This window comes from Phodopus roborovskii, unplaced genomic scaffold (assembly GCF_943737965.1).
Source record: "Phodopus roborovskii unplaced genomic scaffold, PHOROB, whole genome shotgun sequence".
Classification (NCBI taxonomy): Eukaryota; Metazoa; Chordata; class Mammalia; order Rodentia; family Cricetidae; genus Phodopus; species Phodopus roborovskii.
Window position 1 is genome coordinate 28,479,988 of NW_026126469.1, and position 20,591 is coordinate 28,500,578.

Below are 20,591 nucleotides of genomic sequence, written 5' to 3' on the forward strand. Positions count from 1 at the left end.
CAGTCTGGCTGCTGCCACAAAATTCGGGTTTCGCTAAGGGATCAAAGGCAGAGAAATGAAGTGATGAATGATGTCAAAATCAGGGTCCCTATTCCTTGCGTTTCTGGGCAGGAAGGAGGCCAGAGATGGAGGGGACTCCATGATCAATAACTCCGGTTGGCTTCATATGAAGGGAGCAGCCTGTTCCCAGGACAAGGCTCTGCAACAGTTTCCTGACCCTCAACAATGCCTCACTGGGAATAAGGGGCAGGCCCTTCGGTTACAAATGGGGTTAACAGGCCTCTGTTGGAGGAGGGGTGGGTCAAGTTTCATGGGAAATAGCTTGAGAGGACACCTGTCCTCGCCTGTTGCCTGTGTGCCTGAGAAACACATTGCAGGGATGTTTTCTCAGCTTTAATCTTTTACCTTCCCTCACACCCTCCTTCTGTATCCTCTCTCCACACATTCTTCCATCCGCTTCATTAAACTGTCCACTAGACTTACTAATTTCTCGGCTCTCCACAGGCCAAAAGCCCTGGTGTTTGGGGCCACCTCTGAGGTTACTAACATGTCTTATTGCCACAGCAACCCTGTCTTTTATGAGAAAGCTCATTGCGTTTTGGGCTCTATGTGGAGCCCTGCCTGTTTCTGTCCCCCGGAAAGCTAGGATTCCAAAGGGAAGCTGCATATTCCAGTATGTCGATTCTGTGAGATGCCCAGATGTACTGTCCTACAGGGATTTCTTTAAATGCGCACCATGTGGCGTGTTCTACACTTCCTTCTTCCACTTAAAGGGAATGTCAGACCCAAATTCTCTTGACCATGGAAAAAACAAGAAAGCATATGAGAGATATTTGCAAGCACTCCTCATTGTTGAGGTGCGTGTGTGGAAGCACATAGGGGCACATTGTATCTTGAGTTCATTTGAACTTTTTAACCACTTTCTAGTCTCCATCACTCTGGCCTTAATAAGAAGCTCTTAAGTATAAGTAGAAGAATCTAGGTGGTGGTGGCACCTTTGATCCCAGAACTCAGGAAGCAGATGCGGACGGAGCTCTGTGACTTGGAGGCCAGTCTGGTCTACAGAGTGAGTTCCAAGATAGCCAGGGCTACACAGAGAAACCCTGTCTCAAAAAACCAAAATAATAAGAAGAACTATGTATTATATTACAAAACTCAGAGGAACATGACTACATACTCAATACAGATTTGTCAAATCTTAACTGAAGGCTTATCCCATTTTAAGAGAGTTCACAGGGTGCTATGTTCCTAGTATAACCCAAAGCCCAGCTTTCCAAGAGACTCTTCACTCAATGTGCTCCCTGAACACTGCCCTCCATGGTGGTAAATCAAAAGCCCTTTGTGTTCAGGCAGGAAAGATGAGACCTTTGCTGGATGCTGGAGGAGTCACCCACACTCCGGTCTTTGTGCACTAGACTCAGGACTCAAACGGGTGTGGTGTTCTGACCATGCCGACATTTTATCACACTCATTCCTGTCCTATCCACCTCCCTCCCGAATTCTCAGAGACCAGAGGACAAGCCCACACTTATCTGCTCAGGTCTGGATGGGCTCACCAGATTGTGGGTACTGCATGGGGCTCACTTGGCAAAGCTGCTGGGATACTTAGCAGCCTTCGGGCCATAGGCAACTTTCTGGGCTTACTGTCAATTCTGTTCTCCAACCCTCACGCCTCCAAGCCTCAACTTGTCCCTGTGGCAGCTTATTTTGTCTATGGCTGAGGTTAGAGAGCTTGGGAAGAGCCCCTGCCAAAGGCACCACTGCTCGGTGACAGACTGACCCCATGGTCTTTCCCCATACCTCGGTCACTTTGGACAAGGAAGTAAAGGTACTGAGTGCTTCTGCTGGCTGAATCTTTGGTTCATAACTTCACAGCAGGACTTGGGTGTGACAGCGGAGGAGGCAGCGGGTCCACCGCATTGCCTCGGTAAGTGGCCTCTGGCAGCATGGTGTTTGCCTGAGCCCTAAACTGCCCTATCGACGGGCACAGAATCACATATCGCATTCAGTCCTTCGGTCATCTAAGACACCATAGCTTGGCTTCATCCACGAATTAACCTCGACATAAAGTACTTCGCAAGAGGAAAACCACAAAAGCCATAGGCTAAGGACAGGGACCCCAGTAAAGCTGCAGTTGGCAGTGCCCATGGGGTCAGGGAGCCTGGCACCTGGAGAGTGACGGGGTTACCATGGCTTGGGCAGGCTTCTCAGAAGCTGGTGGTTTAAGGAAATGACTAAGCGCTTCCCAGCGGGTAGCCAGGGCACACAGACCACTGAAGCTAAACAACTGTAACTCACAAGGTTGGACCAAAGCACTGTTTTCTATAGCAGGCATGTAGTGCAGTGCCATCCTTCAAGTGTCATGGGTGCCACCATTCAGCCATCGGTACTTAGAATCATACCAGGGAGCACATAAAATGCAGAGAAAATACATAGGTCCTGGACAGCGGGGGGCTTCTAATAGATGCCAGCATAAAAGTGGTATCCCCGGCGTGGTCCTCACCTCCTCCACCAACAGCCCAAGCCAGGCTGTCACAAGCTGCACACGATTTAGGGAGGAAGTTGGATAAGCAAGCTTTGTGTCTCACTTGGCAGGCCAGGGCAGTGGGTAAATGTGTTTGCTCTCTTTGCCCCCCCCCCATCCAATTGTACAAATAATTTTGGCTCCAAACAAAACTCTTTCCTGACAGCCATGGAAACATGACATGAAACTTCTGAAACACAGTTTCTGATGAAAGCAAGGCATGCTATGCTGTCTTTTATTTAAATAAAAAACAGTTTCTATGGGTGGGGGGAGGTTTCGCATCTGCCAAACAGATTAGCTGTCAAACCTTTGTTTTGTTTTGTTGAGGTGTGGCTCCCCACGTTTGAAAGGCAGAAGGGGCTAAGATTGAAGGAGGGATGAAAGAGGCTGGGGGCGATGAGGTGAACTAAAGGCAGAAAAAATTACAGGCAGAAAAAAAATCATAGTCAAGGCAAGAGAGAGAAAATTGGGGGTGAGGAGAAGAGAGCAGGCATACAGAGGGAGACATGTGAGAGGAAGGAAAGAAAGAAAAAAACCTATTTTGCAATGTTATTAAATGATTTGCAATAAACTGGCTCAAGGCTTTAGGATTTTTTTCTTTTTTCTTTCTTTTTTTTTTTTTTTTTGGCTTGAACCAATTAAAAATATTTTTGAAAGGCATAAGAGAACATGAAATGTGATTAATCCTCAGACAAGTCAAAGATGGAGCCATGTCTCCACCGAATCTGGCAGCCAGATGCACCGTGAGCGGTCTGTAGCCACCCTCATTCTACCTGGTTTCAGTGCTTCTGTGGGGTGGGGCTGGCACACGGAGCTGCAGTTTCTTTTGGACCCGAAGAAATAGTTGTTTGGAAAAAATACATTGAAGAAATAAAGAGGAAGAAAAAAAAAAAAAAAAAAAGATTTACTTGCCAACAACCCACATCACACATACTTCTCTGATCATCCAAATATAAACTTAGCAATGGGAAAATTCATGTGAATCCTGGTGGTCTGGACTCATCAGAGGCAGATCTGGATCCCAGCACAGCCTTCATCAGGGCTGGTGGCCAGCACAGGGAGCGAGGAGGATGAAAACAGGAGCCAAGCAGCTCCGAAGGCAGAGGAGCTCTGCAGCCCTTGTAAAATTCCAAGCTGGAGAGACAGGACCACTGTCTGGGGACAGATGGGCTCATACGGCCCTCCTTTCTTCCTCCACACCTGTGGGGGCTGTTTCTCTTGCCAGCACTGGCTTTCACCTGAAGCTTCCAATGAGCACCTTCATCTCTTCTAACATATGTATTTATTCAGTATGTGTGTGCATGTGTTACAGTGAGAATCCTTAGGAGTCCGTTGTCTTCTACCAACTTGTAGGATCTGGGGGCTAAATTCAAGGGCCAGGCCTGCATAGAGGTGAGGCTACCCACTGAACCATCTTGCCAGCCCTCCATTTCATTTAATATACTTTTGGCCTGCAACAGTTAAAAAAAAAAAAAACTCTTCTGTATTACCAACCTGTTTTCATATAATTTTCTTCTTCATTCTTTCTAATTCTGTCACAATCCCCTCATTAAAAAAAATAGTTTCGGTGACTTATTGAAATTATACAATCTTTCTGTTTAGTTTTCAAAAGTTCCGGACTAGCAACTTCAGTTTCAAAGTAATCAGACCAACTCTGTGAATTAGGGTTAGCCAGAATTAACACCAATGTGTGAGAGTCATCTGTTCCAGTCTAGAGGAAGCACGGAACTCACAGAACTCATCATACTATAACAAACACAAAACATGAAGCTGTAGGAAACAGCACATAGGCATGAAAATTGCAGAAGAATGAACTACCCACTTAACATGTAAAAACATGCCAGGAGAAGAGCTCTGTGTGTAGGTTTTAGCTCTTCTTGTATTAAGGGTTACTCTTGCCCACAAAAACTAATCTTTTTTTTGTGGTTGTTGGTTTCCTAAAGAACCATATCACTTGCTTAACTGGGAATCTATGCTTCTGTTAATTAATAATTGGACCATGACACAAATGGCTGGGTGTAACATGCCTAAAGCTTTCAAATGAAGTGGACAGTTGCTTAAAGGAAGTGTATCAAGCCTCGCTCGCATTCCCCCTGATTTCTTTCCTTTTTTTTTTTGAGGCAGGGTCTCACTATGCAGCCATGGCTGGCCTGGAACTCAATATGTAGAGTAAGCTGACAAGCTGACAGTGAACCCACAGAGATCCACCTGTCTCTGCCTCGGGATTCCTGAGATTAAAGGTGTGTGCAACCATGCCCGGTTGGTTTTAAATACATTTCATGGGGATGTATGCTAGTCGATAAGAAAGAAGAGTTAAAAATCTGGGGTTGCACCACTACCTGAGATTGGAGGGCTGCTAGGAGAGGGAGAGAGAGTTTTCTTTAATTGTGTGTCCCTTGGTAGGTTGACCACACTCCAGGGCAGGCCCCACTCCCAAGAGTGGCTGAGAAATACAAAAGGGGTTTGAGAGGAGGAAAAGATAGAGGAGAGAAGGAGGAGGAGAGAAAGCAAGATGGCAACTTGTAATTGGGTGGATAGGGAGTCGGGATAGAGGAGGGATCTGATAAGAGCGGAAGATTCAGGTGACCAGGATCACAATTCATTGTGTGGAACTCTCAAAATCATTAATTAAAATATAGCTGGGTTTTTGTTTTGCTTGTTTTAATCTGGGGCTAGAAAGTTGGCTTGGTAGCTAAGCATGACTACTGCTTTTGCAAAAGACCCAAGTTCAGGATGGAGCGGGGCCTCACAACCACCTGTGACTCTAGTTCTAGGGATTCAAAGCCTCCATGGGCATCTGCACTGACATACTGTCAAATGGGTACAAGGGGTGTATGTGTGCCCATGTACACACACACATATACACACACACACAGACATACACACAGAGACACACACAGACACAGACATACACACACAGACACAGAGACACATACACACACACACAGACATACACACAGAGACACACACAGACACAGACATACACACAGACACATACACACACACACAGACATACACACAGAGACACACACAGACACAGACATACACACAGACACATACACACACACAGACATACACACAGAGACACACACACACAGACATACACACAGACACACACAGACACAGACATACACACAGACAGAGACACATACACACACATACACACAGACAGAGACACATACACACACATACACAGACATACATACAGAGACACACACAGACACAGACATACACACACACACACAGACATACACACAGAGACATACACAGACACAGACATACACACAGAGACACACACAGACACAGACATACACACACACACACACACACAGACATACACAGATACAGACATACACACACACACAGACAGACACACACACAGAGACACACACAGACACAGACATACAGACACAGACATACACACACAGAGACACACACAGACACAGACATACACACATAGAGACACACACACAGATACAGATACACACACAGACACACATAAATGCACACACACAGACATACACACAGAGACACACACACACACAGACATACACACACATAGACACACACACAGACATACACACAGAGACACACACAGACATAGACATACACACACAGAGACACACACACAGATACAGATACACACACAGACACACATAAATACACACACACACACACACACACACACACACACACACACACACACACACACTGAATCTTTTCGAAAGACAGTTAATGAGGCTGGAGAAACAGCTCAGTGGTTAAGACTACCAGCTACTTTTCCAGAGGACCAGGTTTCAATCCCAGCACCTATGTGGCAGCTAACATATATTTGTAATTGTCATTGGTGGTGTTGGTGATGGTGGTGGTGGTGGTTAGTGGTGTGTGTGTGTGTGTGTGTGTGTGTGTGTGTGTGTGTGTGTGTGTCAGTGTCAGGGTCTAGTGCCTTCTTCTGGCCTCTGTGGGTACTGCATGCATATGGTGTACAGACATACATGTAGGCAAAAAAATTTATACATGTAAGCAAATAAGAGTTAACAACCTAAGTCTTAACAATCTAAGCCTTGACATTGTGATGTACCTGAAGTAACTGCTTCACAATCTACTTTTCTATTACCATCTTACTAAAATTGAGACCCAGGTCAGCAGAGAAATCCCTACAGACTGAATACTCTACTGAGTCAAAATTTTATTTCTTACAAATCGTTCATTCATTCAAACCAACAAACAAAAACCATCGAGTTTCTCTTTTTTGTTATTTTTGTTTTTTGAGACAAGGGTTCACTATGTACTCCTGGAAGTTGCTCTGTAGACCAGGCTGGCCTAGAACTCACAGAGATCTGCCTGCCTCTGCTTCCCAGGTGTCGGGATTAAAGGTGTGTACCGCCACTGCCCAGCTTAGGACCATTTTCTTTATAGGAAAAATTTCTGTTTGCCCCAGCAGATTGTTGGGTTTTGTTTGTTTTGCTTATATTTTCTGTCAGTGTTATGTGACAGTCCTTTAATTCAGATATGTTTTCTAGTTCTCAAACTGGTCACTAGATCCCAAAATGGTCGGAATTCTACAAGTAAGATCAAAGTGGAACATTCCACACATACCACAATGTAATGTGAAGGGACTCATCAACTCCCTGGATTGTCTTCTTTCATCTTACAGGAGCCATCTTGCCTCCTTCCCCCAAGTGGCCCAGTGGTTTCAAACCAAACTACTCAACCCGCCTTCCATCTTCTGAAAGCCCTCCCATTTTCTCTTGGCTTAGACAATGGGCCTGTGGTTTTTCATAAGTGTGTAAATAGGTGGCCGAGTACACAAAGAATTGGGGTGGGGTCATGAATCTGTAGTGGGATAATCTATTTGTACACTGTGAAGATGTGTCTCTGCAAAGTCACCTTCTGATTGATTTAATAATGAGATGAATGGCCAATAGCCAGGCAGGAGAAGATAGGCAGGACTTCTGGGAAGAGAGAGGAGCTGAGAAAGAATCAGAGAGAGGGGGATTAGCCAGCAAGATTTGGAATAACTGGGACATACAGTATGGAAGAGAGGTAATGAGCCATGTGGCAGAATGTAGATTAATATAAACGGGTTAATTTAAGTTATGAGAGCTAGTTGGGAACAAACCTGAACTAAGGCCAACTTTCATACTTAATAAGAAGTCTCTGTCATTATTTGGGAGCTGACTCCCCAAAGAAAGTCCTATCTACAAGTCATTAAATGTCTTTTTTGGAGGGGGTAGAGGTGGGGTGGAAAGATGGCTCAGCAGTTAAAAGCACTAGCTACTCTTCCAGAGGACCTGGGTTCAATTCCCAGCATCCACATGGGAGCTCACAACTGTTTTTATAACTCCAGTTCCAGGGGATCTGATACCCTTACACAGAAAAATAAATCTTTAAAAATAATAAATAAATAAATGTGTTCTTGGTAAAAGCACCATAAACTTGAGCTCAGTTTGGTAAATAGTGGCTGCTGTGAAACTGGACTCCTGACTATCTTGGGCAGATATCTGCTAAGTAAGCCTCTGTGCATACAGTTCACAGCATAGGTCTGTCTTGATGCTTGTAACAAATTGCTGGCACCCTTTGAACATTCTACCAGAATATCGGCAAAATTCTTATAAGGTAAATTCATGCCTTATTTACCTGAAAATAGAAGAAATTAGTTATGACTTTGACCTAGCTACAAGCATTTTTATTCTTTTTTCCCTAACATTTCCTAACATTCCCTAACATTCCTTGGCACATTCTGGCTCTAAGGATCTTTGGGTGCTTTTCTTGCTCACCTGGCCAAGTCAAACACATCATTTACCACTAAAAGCACTAAATCTCAAACTGAGCCAGTTTTCCCTTTCCAAGCTTTGGCTGCCATGGAGCTGTCCTGGCCTGGCTTCAGCTGCAGGCTGCTTTCCCCTCCTGGGGCAGCTCAGGAAGCCACCTGTGTTTTCTTTTCTCCCCCAGCATCTTCTTTCCTCTGCCATCCCTTCATCCCAAAGCAGAGGGCGTGCACAGATTCCACAAATCAGCCAAGCTGCTGCACGATGCTTTTTTTTTTTTTTTTTTTTCCCAGTTTGGAGCAAATGGCCTCTTCCCGTTTTCTCTGCTGGTGCCGGACTGGTATGTGTTGGCAGTTGGGGATGCAAATGAAGGAAAGACTCTTAGGACCCCTTTCTGAATCACAATATTTGCATTCCCCAAAGGTAAAGAGATTAAAAAAAAAAAAATAGTGAGAAAAACTGAGTGGAGACTGGCATGGAATAAGAAGAGACAGTTAACTATTTTGACTAACTTAAATTAGATTAAGAATTTGGTTGTAGGGGTGAGGAGTAGGGGGAGGCTGAAGAGCTGGCTTAGTGGTTAAGAGCACTGGCTGCTCTTCCAAAGGACCCAGGTTCAGTTCCCAGCACCCACACAAACATCTATAATTCTAGTTCCAGGGGTCCCCTTGGGTGCCAGACATGTATATGGTATACATGCAGGCCATACACAGAAAACTAAAAATAATTTCATAGTGTTCATTGTGGAAGAATCTGTGTTGTTCCAGAAACAGTCCCTACGTCTGTTCACCATGTGTTAAAAGGCTTGAGGATGGAATGTAAAGACCCATACACATTCTCCGAGATTCAATTCTTTAGTTTTTCTCAGTAGTCCCACCACCCAGATTTAAATATATTACTGCTAGCCTCTCAGCTCTCATTGAAATCTGCCTAGACACCTTTAATTTCTCTATTAGACAGAGATGCCCCCAAGAACTGGGACCAGATCTTACTGTGCCATACTGGAAACTCTAAACACATCCCAGTTGTTAAGACACCAGCCTCTAAAACATCCAGAGAGAAGAGTCAGCACTGAGGATGTCCCAATTTGCAGTTTCCCAACATGTACTCATTGACTTTGGTTTGGCCTTACTGAGGGTTTTGAGGACAGACTAAGTAAGCAGTTGGTAAGCAGTGAGTGGTTGAGGAAGAAGCCAGATTCAAAGGGGCCAGATAATGAATCAAGGCAACAGAATTTGTTTTAGGAAGAGCATCATAGTAACGGCAGGAAATGAAAGAGGTTCTGGGGAATGACTGACTAGCCTACATACTTCCTTTTCTTTTAGCCTCTACCTCTCTGTTCTAGAAAAGGGTTAAAAGGGCTAGTAAGTACAGCAGAAGTGTAAAAAGAAATTTAATTAAAAATCAAGATATAATGTGTATATATTATGAATAAAATATCAGCAAATTAAATTTCATAAACAAAAGCCTTAACAGAATCGTCAAATGTGCCCAAAGCCACTCCTGACAGCATGCAGGTACCAAGCCAAGAAGCCTGAGCGAAGCTGGGGCCTTTATCCCCTGGGAGGGTGTGATGGCTATTCTTGGTTGTCAACTTGACTACATCTGGAATTAACTAAAACCCAAATGGCTGTGCACAGCTGTGAGGGATTGCCTCTTAATTAAATCATTTGAAGTGGGAAGACCCACTCTTATCCAGATCTTTGAGGCAGGCAGGATGGTTTGCCTTTAATCTGGGTCACACTTTCTGCTGGCAGCCCATATAAAGGACACAGAAGAAGGAAAGCTTGCTCTCTGTTTGCCTGTTTGTTCCCACTCCCCTAGCAAGTCCCTTCACTGGCATTAGAGCCTACTTCTTCAAGATTTGGCACATACCTGAAGACCAGCTGAGACATCCAGCCTCATGAACTGAACAACTACTGAGTTCTTGGACCTTCTTTTAGTGGACAGCCATTGTTGGACTCACTGGACCACAACCTGTAGGCCATTCTAATAAATCCGCTTTCTACATATACAGAGATTCAATCTACAAGTTCTGTCCCTCCAGAGAACCCTCATAACACGAAGGGACTGCAACAATGAAGTCCCTGAGTCCTTGTCTCCTGTGGACAGTTCCGTCGGTCCTGAAATCCAGGGCATTATAAGGGCCCAGTGGAGTTTATGGGCCTTAAAGACTGAGAAATAATCAGAGCTAGCTATTAGCATTAAGTTAAATGTCTTAGCCAGACAGCGGTGGTATGTACTAATCCTAGCACTCAAGAGGCAGATCTCTGAGTTTGAAGCCAGAGTGAGTTCCAGGACAGCCAGGGCTACATAGAGAGACCCTGTCTAAGTAGATCTTAGAGAGAGAGCTGCCTAACTAGATCCTTAGCTTTCCTGTTGGCTTCTGAAGCCATAGCTAGGACTATTCAGTGGTCTTCTGGGACTTTATACTCACAGGCTCTAGAGAAAGCTACAATTCCCAGTTGTCTGGGCTTCAACTTAAGACCTCTTGTCCTCTTGAACACTGAGTTCCCTCCCTATCCCCCCCCACCCACTCCCCCCCCCACACACAATATGCACCAGCTGGCAGCTAGCTACTCGGTCATCACATGTTCAGTTCCTAACTCTACTGTGGCTGTCGGGTAATGGAAGAGCTGCCCTTTAAAAAAAAATAGTAGAAAGGAAGGAATTTGTGCAGATTACTAGAGGTAGAGGACAGAGAGGAGGACCTTTGTGTCTCATGTCTGTTCCTTAAAGCCATCATGATTACTTGATGTGCTGTGTGCTGAGAGGAACTAGGGGCCATTAAGGGGCCTGGAGTCCCCTAGTTGCTATCTACTGCTGACTCTGGAGCAGAGCAGGAGGGCTGCTGGTTGAGCCACATAGAGTTGTAGCCACCTAGTAAAAAATTAGTAGGAAGGAACTCAAACAGCATTTCAAATGTGGAGTAGGACCAAGGGACCTGAGATATTAGCGGTGGAAGAGTGTTACCAAAAAGCAAGGTCGGGTTAAACAACAAAGAAAATTCTCCACCAGGCACAGTGAGAGGGAGTAGTTCCTACCCTCACAGCAGGACAGGCAGGGAAACATGGGTGAGACTCTTGGGGTGATTCTCAAATCACCCCAAAATTAGCTCCATTTTTACCAAAATCCAGAAGCTGGTGCTATCTGGTCAGGAGCAAATCCATCTCCAGCCCCAACACAGGAGTATCAGAGCCCAGGGTAGAGTATCAGAGTTCTCTAGGGGCCTCGTTATCCCCAAATCTTCAAGCCGGATCCTCAATTCTCCCGTGAAAAAAATCCTAGTGGTCTCTAGACTGAAGCCAGGAAACAGCATGCTGCCCGGTTGGCCAAACAGCACTTTGCTTTGTGCTAAGATGAATGTATGAAGGAAGGTCTCAGAACAGGCCTTAGTGTCGAGTGTGGTGTTTACACGTGTGTGCACTGACACTCCCCTGCCCTGCCTTCCTCTAAATGCAGAGGGTGCCATTGGCAATCCCATCTGTAGAGAAGTCTCCTTGTACACCAGCCAGCCAGCAAAACACAGCCCCATTCTGCTCAGGAATGTGTTCTCAGAAACTTAATCTAACGGCCGGCCGAGTCTGGGCCAACCCTCCCAGTGGCATTGACCCAAAGACAGCACCCCTTTCTCTGGCCCCCACCAGCCTTCCTGCCAGCTTAGTGATGCCTCCCTCAGCCTGGGAGTCTGCATCCCCACTCTCCCTCCCACTACCTCCTCTGTAGGATACCCACCCCCATCCACTCAACCTCATTTCTCCAACTCCTTCTTTCAAGCCAGGACCAAACATTTCACTTTGGATGCATGTCTGAATGACAAGCCAATAGCTCTTGGCTTTCAAAGAGAGCAACCCCACTCTAGCACATGCCTTCCTCTTCCAACCACACAGCCCTTCAAGCATCCAAGAAAGCAGGAGCCAGGGTTTGTTTTGTTTTAAATAAAGACTGTAAATCGAACCTCCTTACAGATACACTTTGAATTAAACAGAGAGGTCCAAACCAAACCACCTCTTCTCCAGCTCTGCCTTCTCCAAACAGTACGAGGTTCAGGCTGGCTCCTTGTTAACCTGGACAGACAATTTTAGTGTCTTGAGCTTACACACGCTGATTATTTGCAGATAGAATCTCTCTTCTAGACACCTCATTAAGGCACAGATGTTGAAAGGTACATCTTATTGGTAATAATGAACAACTTGGAAAGAGTGAATTGCCCAGCCACAGGAAATACTGACATTTACTATAGAAAAATCCTGCTGGAGGGAGATTGAGTAAGCTAGCTAAGGACACAATGGGATATGTTAGAGCGATGGTTAGTTTTGTGGTATACACATATGCAGAAACTCATTGGTTGTCCAAGTAAGAACCATGCCTTTGCACTTTATTGTATGCATCCTATATTCACTGAAGGAGAAAAGGTAAATTATCATATGGGCAAAGGAAAATTCTTATTAAGCAATGACAAAGGGGAAAGGTAACCATACTATAGTCAATATATATATATATGTATATATATATATATTATAAAAACAACATAAATATATTGGTATGGATAAAAACTGGATAAGTATATGCCAAAATGACAATCATGGCTGTGCGGAGATTGGCAGACTTAAGGGTTAGGTTGCTTTTTTTACATATTCCAAACTTTCTATAGGGCAGTTCTAATTTTAAAATTAGTAACAGAGGAAGTGGGAAATGTCTGATGCCAAGAAGTGTGATTTTGCTCTCACCCACTCTTAATGTGATGAGATGATTCCCTACCTATCCCCACCTCTTCCTCTAAGCCTTCCAACATGCCCCCTAGCCACCCTGAAGCACAGGGAGAAGAAAGAGCCAAAGGACAAAGCGCCTAGCTGCACTTCACCCTGTGCTTAGCTTACTTACTTCCAGAGACCTGACACTCAGACTCAACAGTACTCTTTCTGCCAAATAGGGCGGGGACAGATATAGCTCAATGTCAATCTGGCCCCTCAGGGAGACATTCTTTGCCCACCCCTGGTAGGAAAGGGCAGAACTTCTCAATATTTCCTAAGAAACTAGGGGAACCACCAGCAGCCCTATTCCACTTTCCCATGGTGATGTCCTGTTAGGGACCTGGGACCAGAGGCAGGGAGAGCCTTTCTCCCTTGCTGGGGGAGCTTTTCTCTCTTGCTCATCAGCTTCCCCATTCCTGGACACTCTTTCCAGGGCTCACATGCAGCAACCTCACTTGACTTCAGTAGACCCACATTGCAGAAGTTTTCTCCTCTGGACCTATGACGTGGGACAGCTCACTTCCTAGAACCACATTACCCATGAGGCCAATGGTGATGGTGACACTGAAGCCCAAACCAAGCTTGTCAGGGATAAGGGGACACTATTAAGCTTTGAGAATATGAGTTCTAGAAATCTCAAAGTTTATATCCAAGTGTCTAACATCCTGACAAGTCCCTAGTTCCTGCATTTCAGGTGGTAAGGGTTCTAAATGGAAGAATACTTTGTTCCCTGGTTATAAGTTAAGCACACAAGAGTGAGCACTGAGGTTGCTCTTCTGGCTTCAGGAAAATATTTGATTAGTCATTGTCATGAAGGGCTCATGAGCGAAGGATGAAAAACAGGTAGCAAATGCTCTGTGCACAGGACATTGCACACCTAGTGACAATCACATAGAAAGGCAGTGTGTCACACTGCCCCCCCCACACACACAATATGGCCTAACATAATGAGCCGAGTAGGGTACATAGAGTGTCAACTAGCAATTCCTGTCCTGGATGAGACTCCTCATCCAGATGTGACCCTCAAGTCACTTGATCCTTACTTTGTTTTATTGGATCCTCAAGATACATTCTCAAATCATTATGGAAATTATGTCTCTCTCTCACAAGCATACAAGAATGTGAGCAGTCCTAAAGACCATGTGGCAAAAAGTACTGAGTCCACCAGAATGACCTGTGTGTGTGTGTGTGTGTGTGTGTGTGTGTGTGTGTGTGTATGTATGTGTGTGTTTGTAGTGGGTGGCTGGGAGGTTGGAGGTCACTTAGCCCTTGGCCTCCATATATTGGCCTGAGAACACATGTTCTTTTAAGGTAATAATCACAGACAATACAGATGAGATAAGACTAATTCAACATCCCAAGCTGAATGCCTACAGACAACGATTTCAATCAACTGCCTTACACAGGAGCAGCAATATCAGACGAGCAAGCTCCTAAAAAGAAGGAAAGAAAGATAAAAGGAAAGGGTGCAGGCTATGAGTGGGCACCACGTCCTTCGTATTTCTCTTCTCTGTATCCATTCACTAAGCAGTTTCCTTTGCATTGTTCAGGAATTTAGGGTCTGGTCAGATGGCTCTGTGGGTAAATGCATCTACCATAGAGCCTGAACCTGTGTTCAGTCCTCCTTGGACCCACACAGTGGAAGAAGAAGTTATCCTCTAGCCTCCATCTGCACTCAGCAGCAACACACACACACACACACACACACACACACACACACACACGTAATAATAATAATAATAATAATAATAATAATAATAATAAATTTTAAATAATTGATATCCCAGGCATTAGGAATATGCTGAGGCCAAGACTGGAGTGCACAAGCTCTCTCCATAGTCCTGCAAAAACACAAAACCAAAACCAAACCAAACCAAAACAAAACAAAAAAACCCTGACTGAAATCACTGTGACGATGGGGTATGAGGTCAAGAGGGGTACCCAGAGAGCAGCTGTCATATCCTACTAACACACTGACCAAATGGAGACGTGGCACCAATTCTGAGCCCACAGAACAGTTCTCTCCCTGCAGATGCTCTCTACACATCACCCTGCTCAGAGGGGACACTTCTCCAGGACACTACAGACCCAAGACTGTTGAGCAGCCACCACTTGACTGAAAGGTTTTAGCAGCTGTGGTCCCTTTAACGCTATGATTCCCGACAGACAGGGAGTGGTGGTATGAGAAAAGAATGGGAATGGAAGCGAGGCTGTACCACAGAGTGTGGCAAGAAGCAGACTCACTGGCTAGTGTCACTGTGGCTGGCACACTGGCCACAGCTCCTGCGGGAATCCGAGCCACACACTGGTACCGTCCCACGGTGTGGTTGTTGAGTGCAGCAATGACGAGGGTCCCACGGGTGACGAGGACACCCAGAGCATCATCCGAGCCATTGAGCTCCTTCCCGTTGAAGCGCCAAGTTACATTCACCCATGGCGGCTCCACCACACAGCCTAGGATCACAGTTCCTCCCAGCTTCTGGACAGTGGACACGGGCTGCACAGTGACCTGGGGAACCTCACCTGGAAATAGAATGCATCAAGCAGCAATGAGCAGAGTTCCCCGAGAAACTGCTGCCACCACTGCCTTTTGGGAAGCCACTTAGGCTTCAGCACTCAGGCAAGCTGCTCTTCTCTTGAATAAGCCAGCTCCCCTTGCCCATTCCCCACCCTCCCTGTTTACAGAAAGTCCCCTTGCTATGTGGCAATGCAGTATAAAGGGAAAAAGCTCAGGCTCAGACCTTGGCTGAATTCAATGCCACTGCTACCGAGCTGGGCAATTCAGACCTTTCTGTAAACTATGGCTACTAACTAACTCAGCATTGTCATAAGGCTCACAGAGTATGCAAATGGCCTACCCTGGGCTCTTAAATGAATGCACACTACAGGCAGCTATTACAGCAATCTTTTTCTATGAGTCATATATCTCTGAAATTACTTCAATATGAAATTATAACCAATATGGCACTGTCCTGATCACCCCCCACCCCTTGTGTTCTCGAGTGTACCACAGCCAGGTTAGCAGAGGTGTAGCACTCTAAGGACACTAAGCTGCTTCAGGCTCCCATCTGACACAGAGGCAAAGCATTCTTCCAGGAGAGGCAGGCTGGAGCGGAAGGAAAGCACTCACCCAAATCAGCAAGGCAGCTTGCTACAGCCAAGAGGAGCCCAGCCAGTGCAACTGTAGGTGGCTTTCCTAGGCACGTTGTCATCTTCCCACATGACATGGTGTGTCACAGAAGGTTCCAAGCCAAAGTCCCATAAGCTGCGTGTGACCCCTGCAGAGCTACGGCAGTCCTCTGTAACCCTGTTGTGAGAGAAATTGCGAGAATGGCCATGGTGAGGATATCTGGGGCCTGGACCATCCCTCAACCCCAATCTATCACACTTGCAGGCAGTGTCCAACGTGTTAATGTTGCCGGAGGATCAGAGAGGCTCTTGATAACTTTTCTTATCCGATGCAGAATCCCTCCTGCATCAGGAGGTAATGCCATCATGGAAACAGTGCTCACTTGAGTCTTGTCTGGGAATGACAGTGAGGACAGGAGAACCCAGGGTATAGAGGGGCTGGGAACTATGGAAGGGTCAGGTAGGAGCAGTGGGTATCTATGTTGGTGAGTGCAGACACTGGAACAGGCAAAAACCATCCTTCTCGTTCCTTATCAGAAACAGCTACGTGGCATGTCATGCCATAGTGCAGAACGCTGTTGGACAATGCTGTTAGGTGTAAACTGAGTTCCTCTTTGGGGGATGTTCCTTATCAATGAATCCCAGAATCTCAGTGACTCCTGAAAGCTTTACACTTCCCCTATGCCTCACCTATGTCCTTAGGAACTCTTTTATTCCCAAAATAGACCTGCCTCCTAAGCTTGCCAATAGCCTGTTTCCCCAAAAGCAAAACAGGCACTGGTCACAGCGTCGCCCAGGACTCTGAACCTTATTTCAGCTTTGCCTTCCTGCTTTTACTTCTCTCCGTGCCGGAACTCTGGGGCATCCACCTTCATAATTCACAAGGTTGCATCTCTGTCTGGAGATTCTGACCGCACCGCTCCACCAGCTGCCTGATACGTTATCAGCCACCCCTTAACACCTGCTTAAAGTCTCCTTCCGCTCACTTCTTCCTCAGTTATTATTATTCCCATAGCTATGGTTCTTTCAAAGATTCTTCAAAAATCCCAAAGGCAGCTGCATATTCTGATACATTTTCTGCATTGTTTCTAGCTTTCCACTGACATATCAGTAGCATTGATAAAAGGGAAGATGAACTAACACCTTTACTAGACAAAGACATCAAAGTGAGCTTCCAATGACCAGTCAGTGGCAGAGCCCCCCCCCATGAAATGTCCTCAGTCTCTCTGTATCTTATTTATTTATTTATTTATTTACACAGGTTTCTCATTGAACATAGAGCTCAGGCAGGCACGGTGGCATATGATTTTAATTCCAGCACTTGGGATGCAGAGGTAGGTGGATTTCTGAGTTCGAGGCCAGCCTGATCTACAAAGAGAATTCTAGGACAGCCAGGATGACACAGAAAACCTAATATCAAAAATAAATAAATAAATAAATAAATAAATAAATAAACCAGACAAACCAAAACAACAACACCCTACTATCGTGGTATGTTAGTTTAAGATGTGTTACATTCATTTATACTGTGGAATATTTGTTTAATGATCCAAAGATGTGCTGCATATTTTCATGTGTTACTTTTATTTCATTCTATAAGGTTGTGTTATTTTGCCTGTCTAAAACAACTGATTGGGATAAGGAGATAAATGGCCATAGCCAGGCAGGAAAAAGGATACCTAGGTCTAGCATGCAGAGAGAATAAATAAAAGGAGAACTCCAGAGAAGAGGGAGAAGGGAGAAGAGGGAGGAGAGGAAGCCAGACACACAGCTACACAGCCACTCACAGAATAAGAAGGAAAGAAAGATATGTAGAATGAAGAAAGATAAAAAGCCCAAAGGCAAAACATAGTTAAAGAGAAATGGGGTAATCTAAGTTAGAAAAGCTGGCTCCCAACATGCCAAGCAAAGGCCGGGCATTCATTAGTAAGAATAAGTCCCTGTGTATTTATTTTGGAGCTGGGTGGTGGGCCCCCAAAGAGTAAAAACAAAAACAAACGCAAAACAAAACAAAAACCCTAAAGCTCACCAATAGGTAGACCAGCTGGCAGCAAGCTCCCAGGATCCTCCTGCCTCTGCCTCCCCAGAACTGGGGTTGTAAATGGCACCCACTGACGTGCCAGTTTTATGTGTAGCAGCAAGTATTTTGACTGGGTACCCCTCTCCCAGTCCCAATCCCTGCGGCTTACCAGGAAGAGTTTAATATAGATTTAAACATGGACATTAGAATATTGCAGAAGAGATGGTGCGTGGGGGAAAAGTTTATACACTCAAGACATGCGTGCGAGCCTTTCAAGAGAGAAGAGTGTTCAAGCATATTACCAACAGCCCTTTATACAATTTTTATTTACACTTTTCAAAGAGTCCTTCCTTCCTTCCTTCCTTCCTTCCTTCGTGTGTGTGTGTGTGTGTGTGTGTGTGTGTGTGTGTGTGTGTGTGTGTGTGTGTGTTTACTAAGGCAAGCTCTCTTGCTGATCCAGAGTTGTCTAATTTGGTAAATCTAGTAAACCTGGTCAGTCAGTTTGCCCACAGGTGTGCCTTAGGTGGACATTTCAGTCCTTCCCATCCAACTCTGCCCCAGTCTCTTGCTCTGTGCTTAGGACCTGCCTAGAGACCTTGCTTTTCTGAGGTCCTTTGGCTCTGGGCTTGGACCAGCCTGGATGCTGTTAGGATGCAGAGGACCACATAGGCTCCACCCAATGTGCAACCTCTACACACACCTTCCGCCCCAACCCACAATGAGGGAGGCTCATGGCGTGTTCCAAGATAGAGTTCTTGCCCCTTGATGTTCACTCCCACCCTTTGCCAGGGTCCTCCAAGCAGACAGGGATGTTTTCTGTTTGTCAGGAACATCTTATGGAAGGTTTGAAAAGTCCTCTTCTGACAGTCTCAATAATGTCCCACCATCTAGAAACTTCCTGTTCAATAATCTAATAACTCAAAGGGCTCCATGAAGTGAAACTCATGAAGCATGTAAAGCTCATACATAGGATGTGAGAGATGTCGGAGACAGCAGGAGGGTGACAGAGTGCCTGCCTGCTACTGCTCCGGAGACCAGCCAGACCCTCGCAAGACGAGTCCTCTCATCAGCACACCGTCCCGTGAGGTGGGGGCCATTATCTCTGCTATATGGGTGAAGAAATTGAGTACCAGAAACATAATTACTCATGGTTGTAAAACTGTATTCCATGGCTAAAAGCCACATGGGCTGCCTCCAGGGCCCTGCCCTTTCTGCTACCATGGCAGTCTTTGTCCACCTTTCCTATCAGGGCTGTATGCCCATTGATTTTTTTTTTTTTTCTTTTAAACAGAGTTGGAATAAGAGCATCACCAGACAGTGATTGTGAGAGGAAGCATCTTGCCAAAAAGTATAACTTTCTGTGTTCTTTCAGTTCTCCAGATCATTGTTTCTCAGTTCTCAATAGACTATTTCCCAATGAGATGATGTGTTACAGTAGAACCTTGCCTGAGTTTCCCAGTTCCAGGGTTTCTTTTATAAGGGAACTAACTCATTCATGACATGCCCCAGTTTCTCCATCCCCTTAAGGAGACTGGCACCAACTTTCTTCCCAGCCTAGGAAAGGCAGACAGGGGAGGGGGCAGAGAAAGGGAGAGGGGAGAGGGAATGTGAGCATGAAGCAATAAATAGCCAAGAGGCAGCAAGCAGACAAAGCAGGCCAAGGGCTGTTTCTCATCTAGGCACGCTCAGGGTGCATAGAGGTGTTTGGGTTGTAAAACGGACAAAGGTTTTACTGAGGAAACGCAGCCCAAGCCCCCTACTGCTTTAGGAGGACAGGCCAAACAGTTCCCATTACTTCTGCACCCTTGGTAATTTATACAGCTCAAAATGGAAACAGCCCTCACTGTTGCTGCCAGCCACAGCCTGCTTTTTTTTTTTTTTTTTTTTTTTTTTTTTTTAAGGAAAAGGGGAGAAAAGAAAAGGATGTGGTAGTGGGGTGAGAGAGGAGAGAGGAAGCATGAATTAGCTGACCTCAAGGAGGAATTCTGGGGTCTCATTTTGTAAAAGTAGACTTGTGAAGGGGGCAACACAAAAAGGCTGTGTGTCACTGATTTTTGTTGTTTTTGTTTTTGTTTTTGTTTTCTGGGTGGCTAGGGAAACTGAGTTTCAAGTTACTCTTTTGTTGAGACAGGGTCTCACGTTGCAGCTCAAGTTGGCTTGGAGCTTACTATATAGCTCAGGCTGGTCTTGAACTTAAAGCAGCCACTCTGCCTTGACTTCTACACACTTTACAGGGTTGTATAGGTATGAGCCACCATATCTGGCTTAGACTTATTTTACTTTGTCTTTTTGTTTTCTTTTTAACTTGTAAAGCTAGGTATTGAACCCAGGATCTTGACACAGGACAGGCACGATCTCTACCATGGAACTATAGCCCTACATTCTTTGCTTTA

At 45.3% G+C, this 20,591-nt stretch overlaps 1 protein-coding gene across 2 annotated transcripts in view; it reads right to left on the reverse strand.

Moving 5' to 3' along the window:
* Positions 1–20,591, reverse strand: part of Boc (BOC cell adhesion associated, oncogene regulated) — a 74,169-nt gene that overhangs the window by 22,067 nt on the left and 31,511 nt on the right. For both annotated transcript variants that reach the window (XM_051191527.1, XM_051191529.1), the window contains exons 2-3: positions 16,180–16,356; positions 15,294–15,572 (exon numbers count right to left, since the gene is read on the reverse strand). In XM_051191527.1, the coding sequence (XP_051047484.1) occupies positions 15,294–15,572; positions 16,180–16,276 (376 nt within the window). In that variant the 5' untranslated portion in view covers positions 16,277–16,356. The remainder of the gene's footprint in view (positions 1–15,293; positions 15,573–16,179; positions 16,357–20,591) is intronic.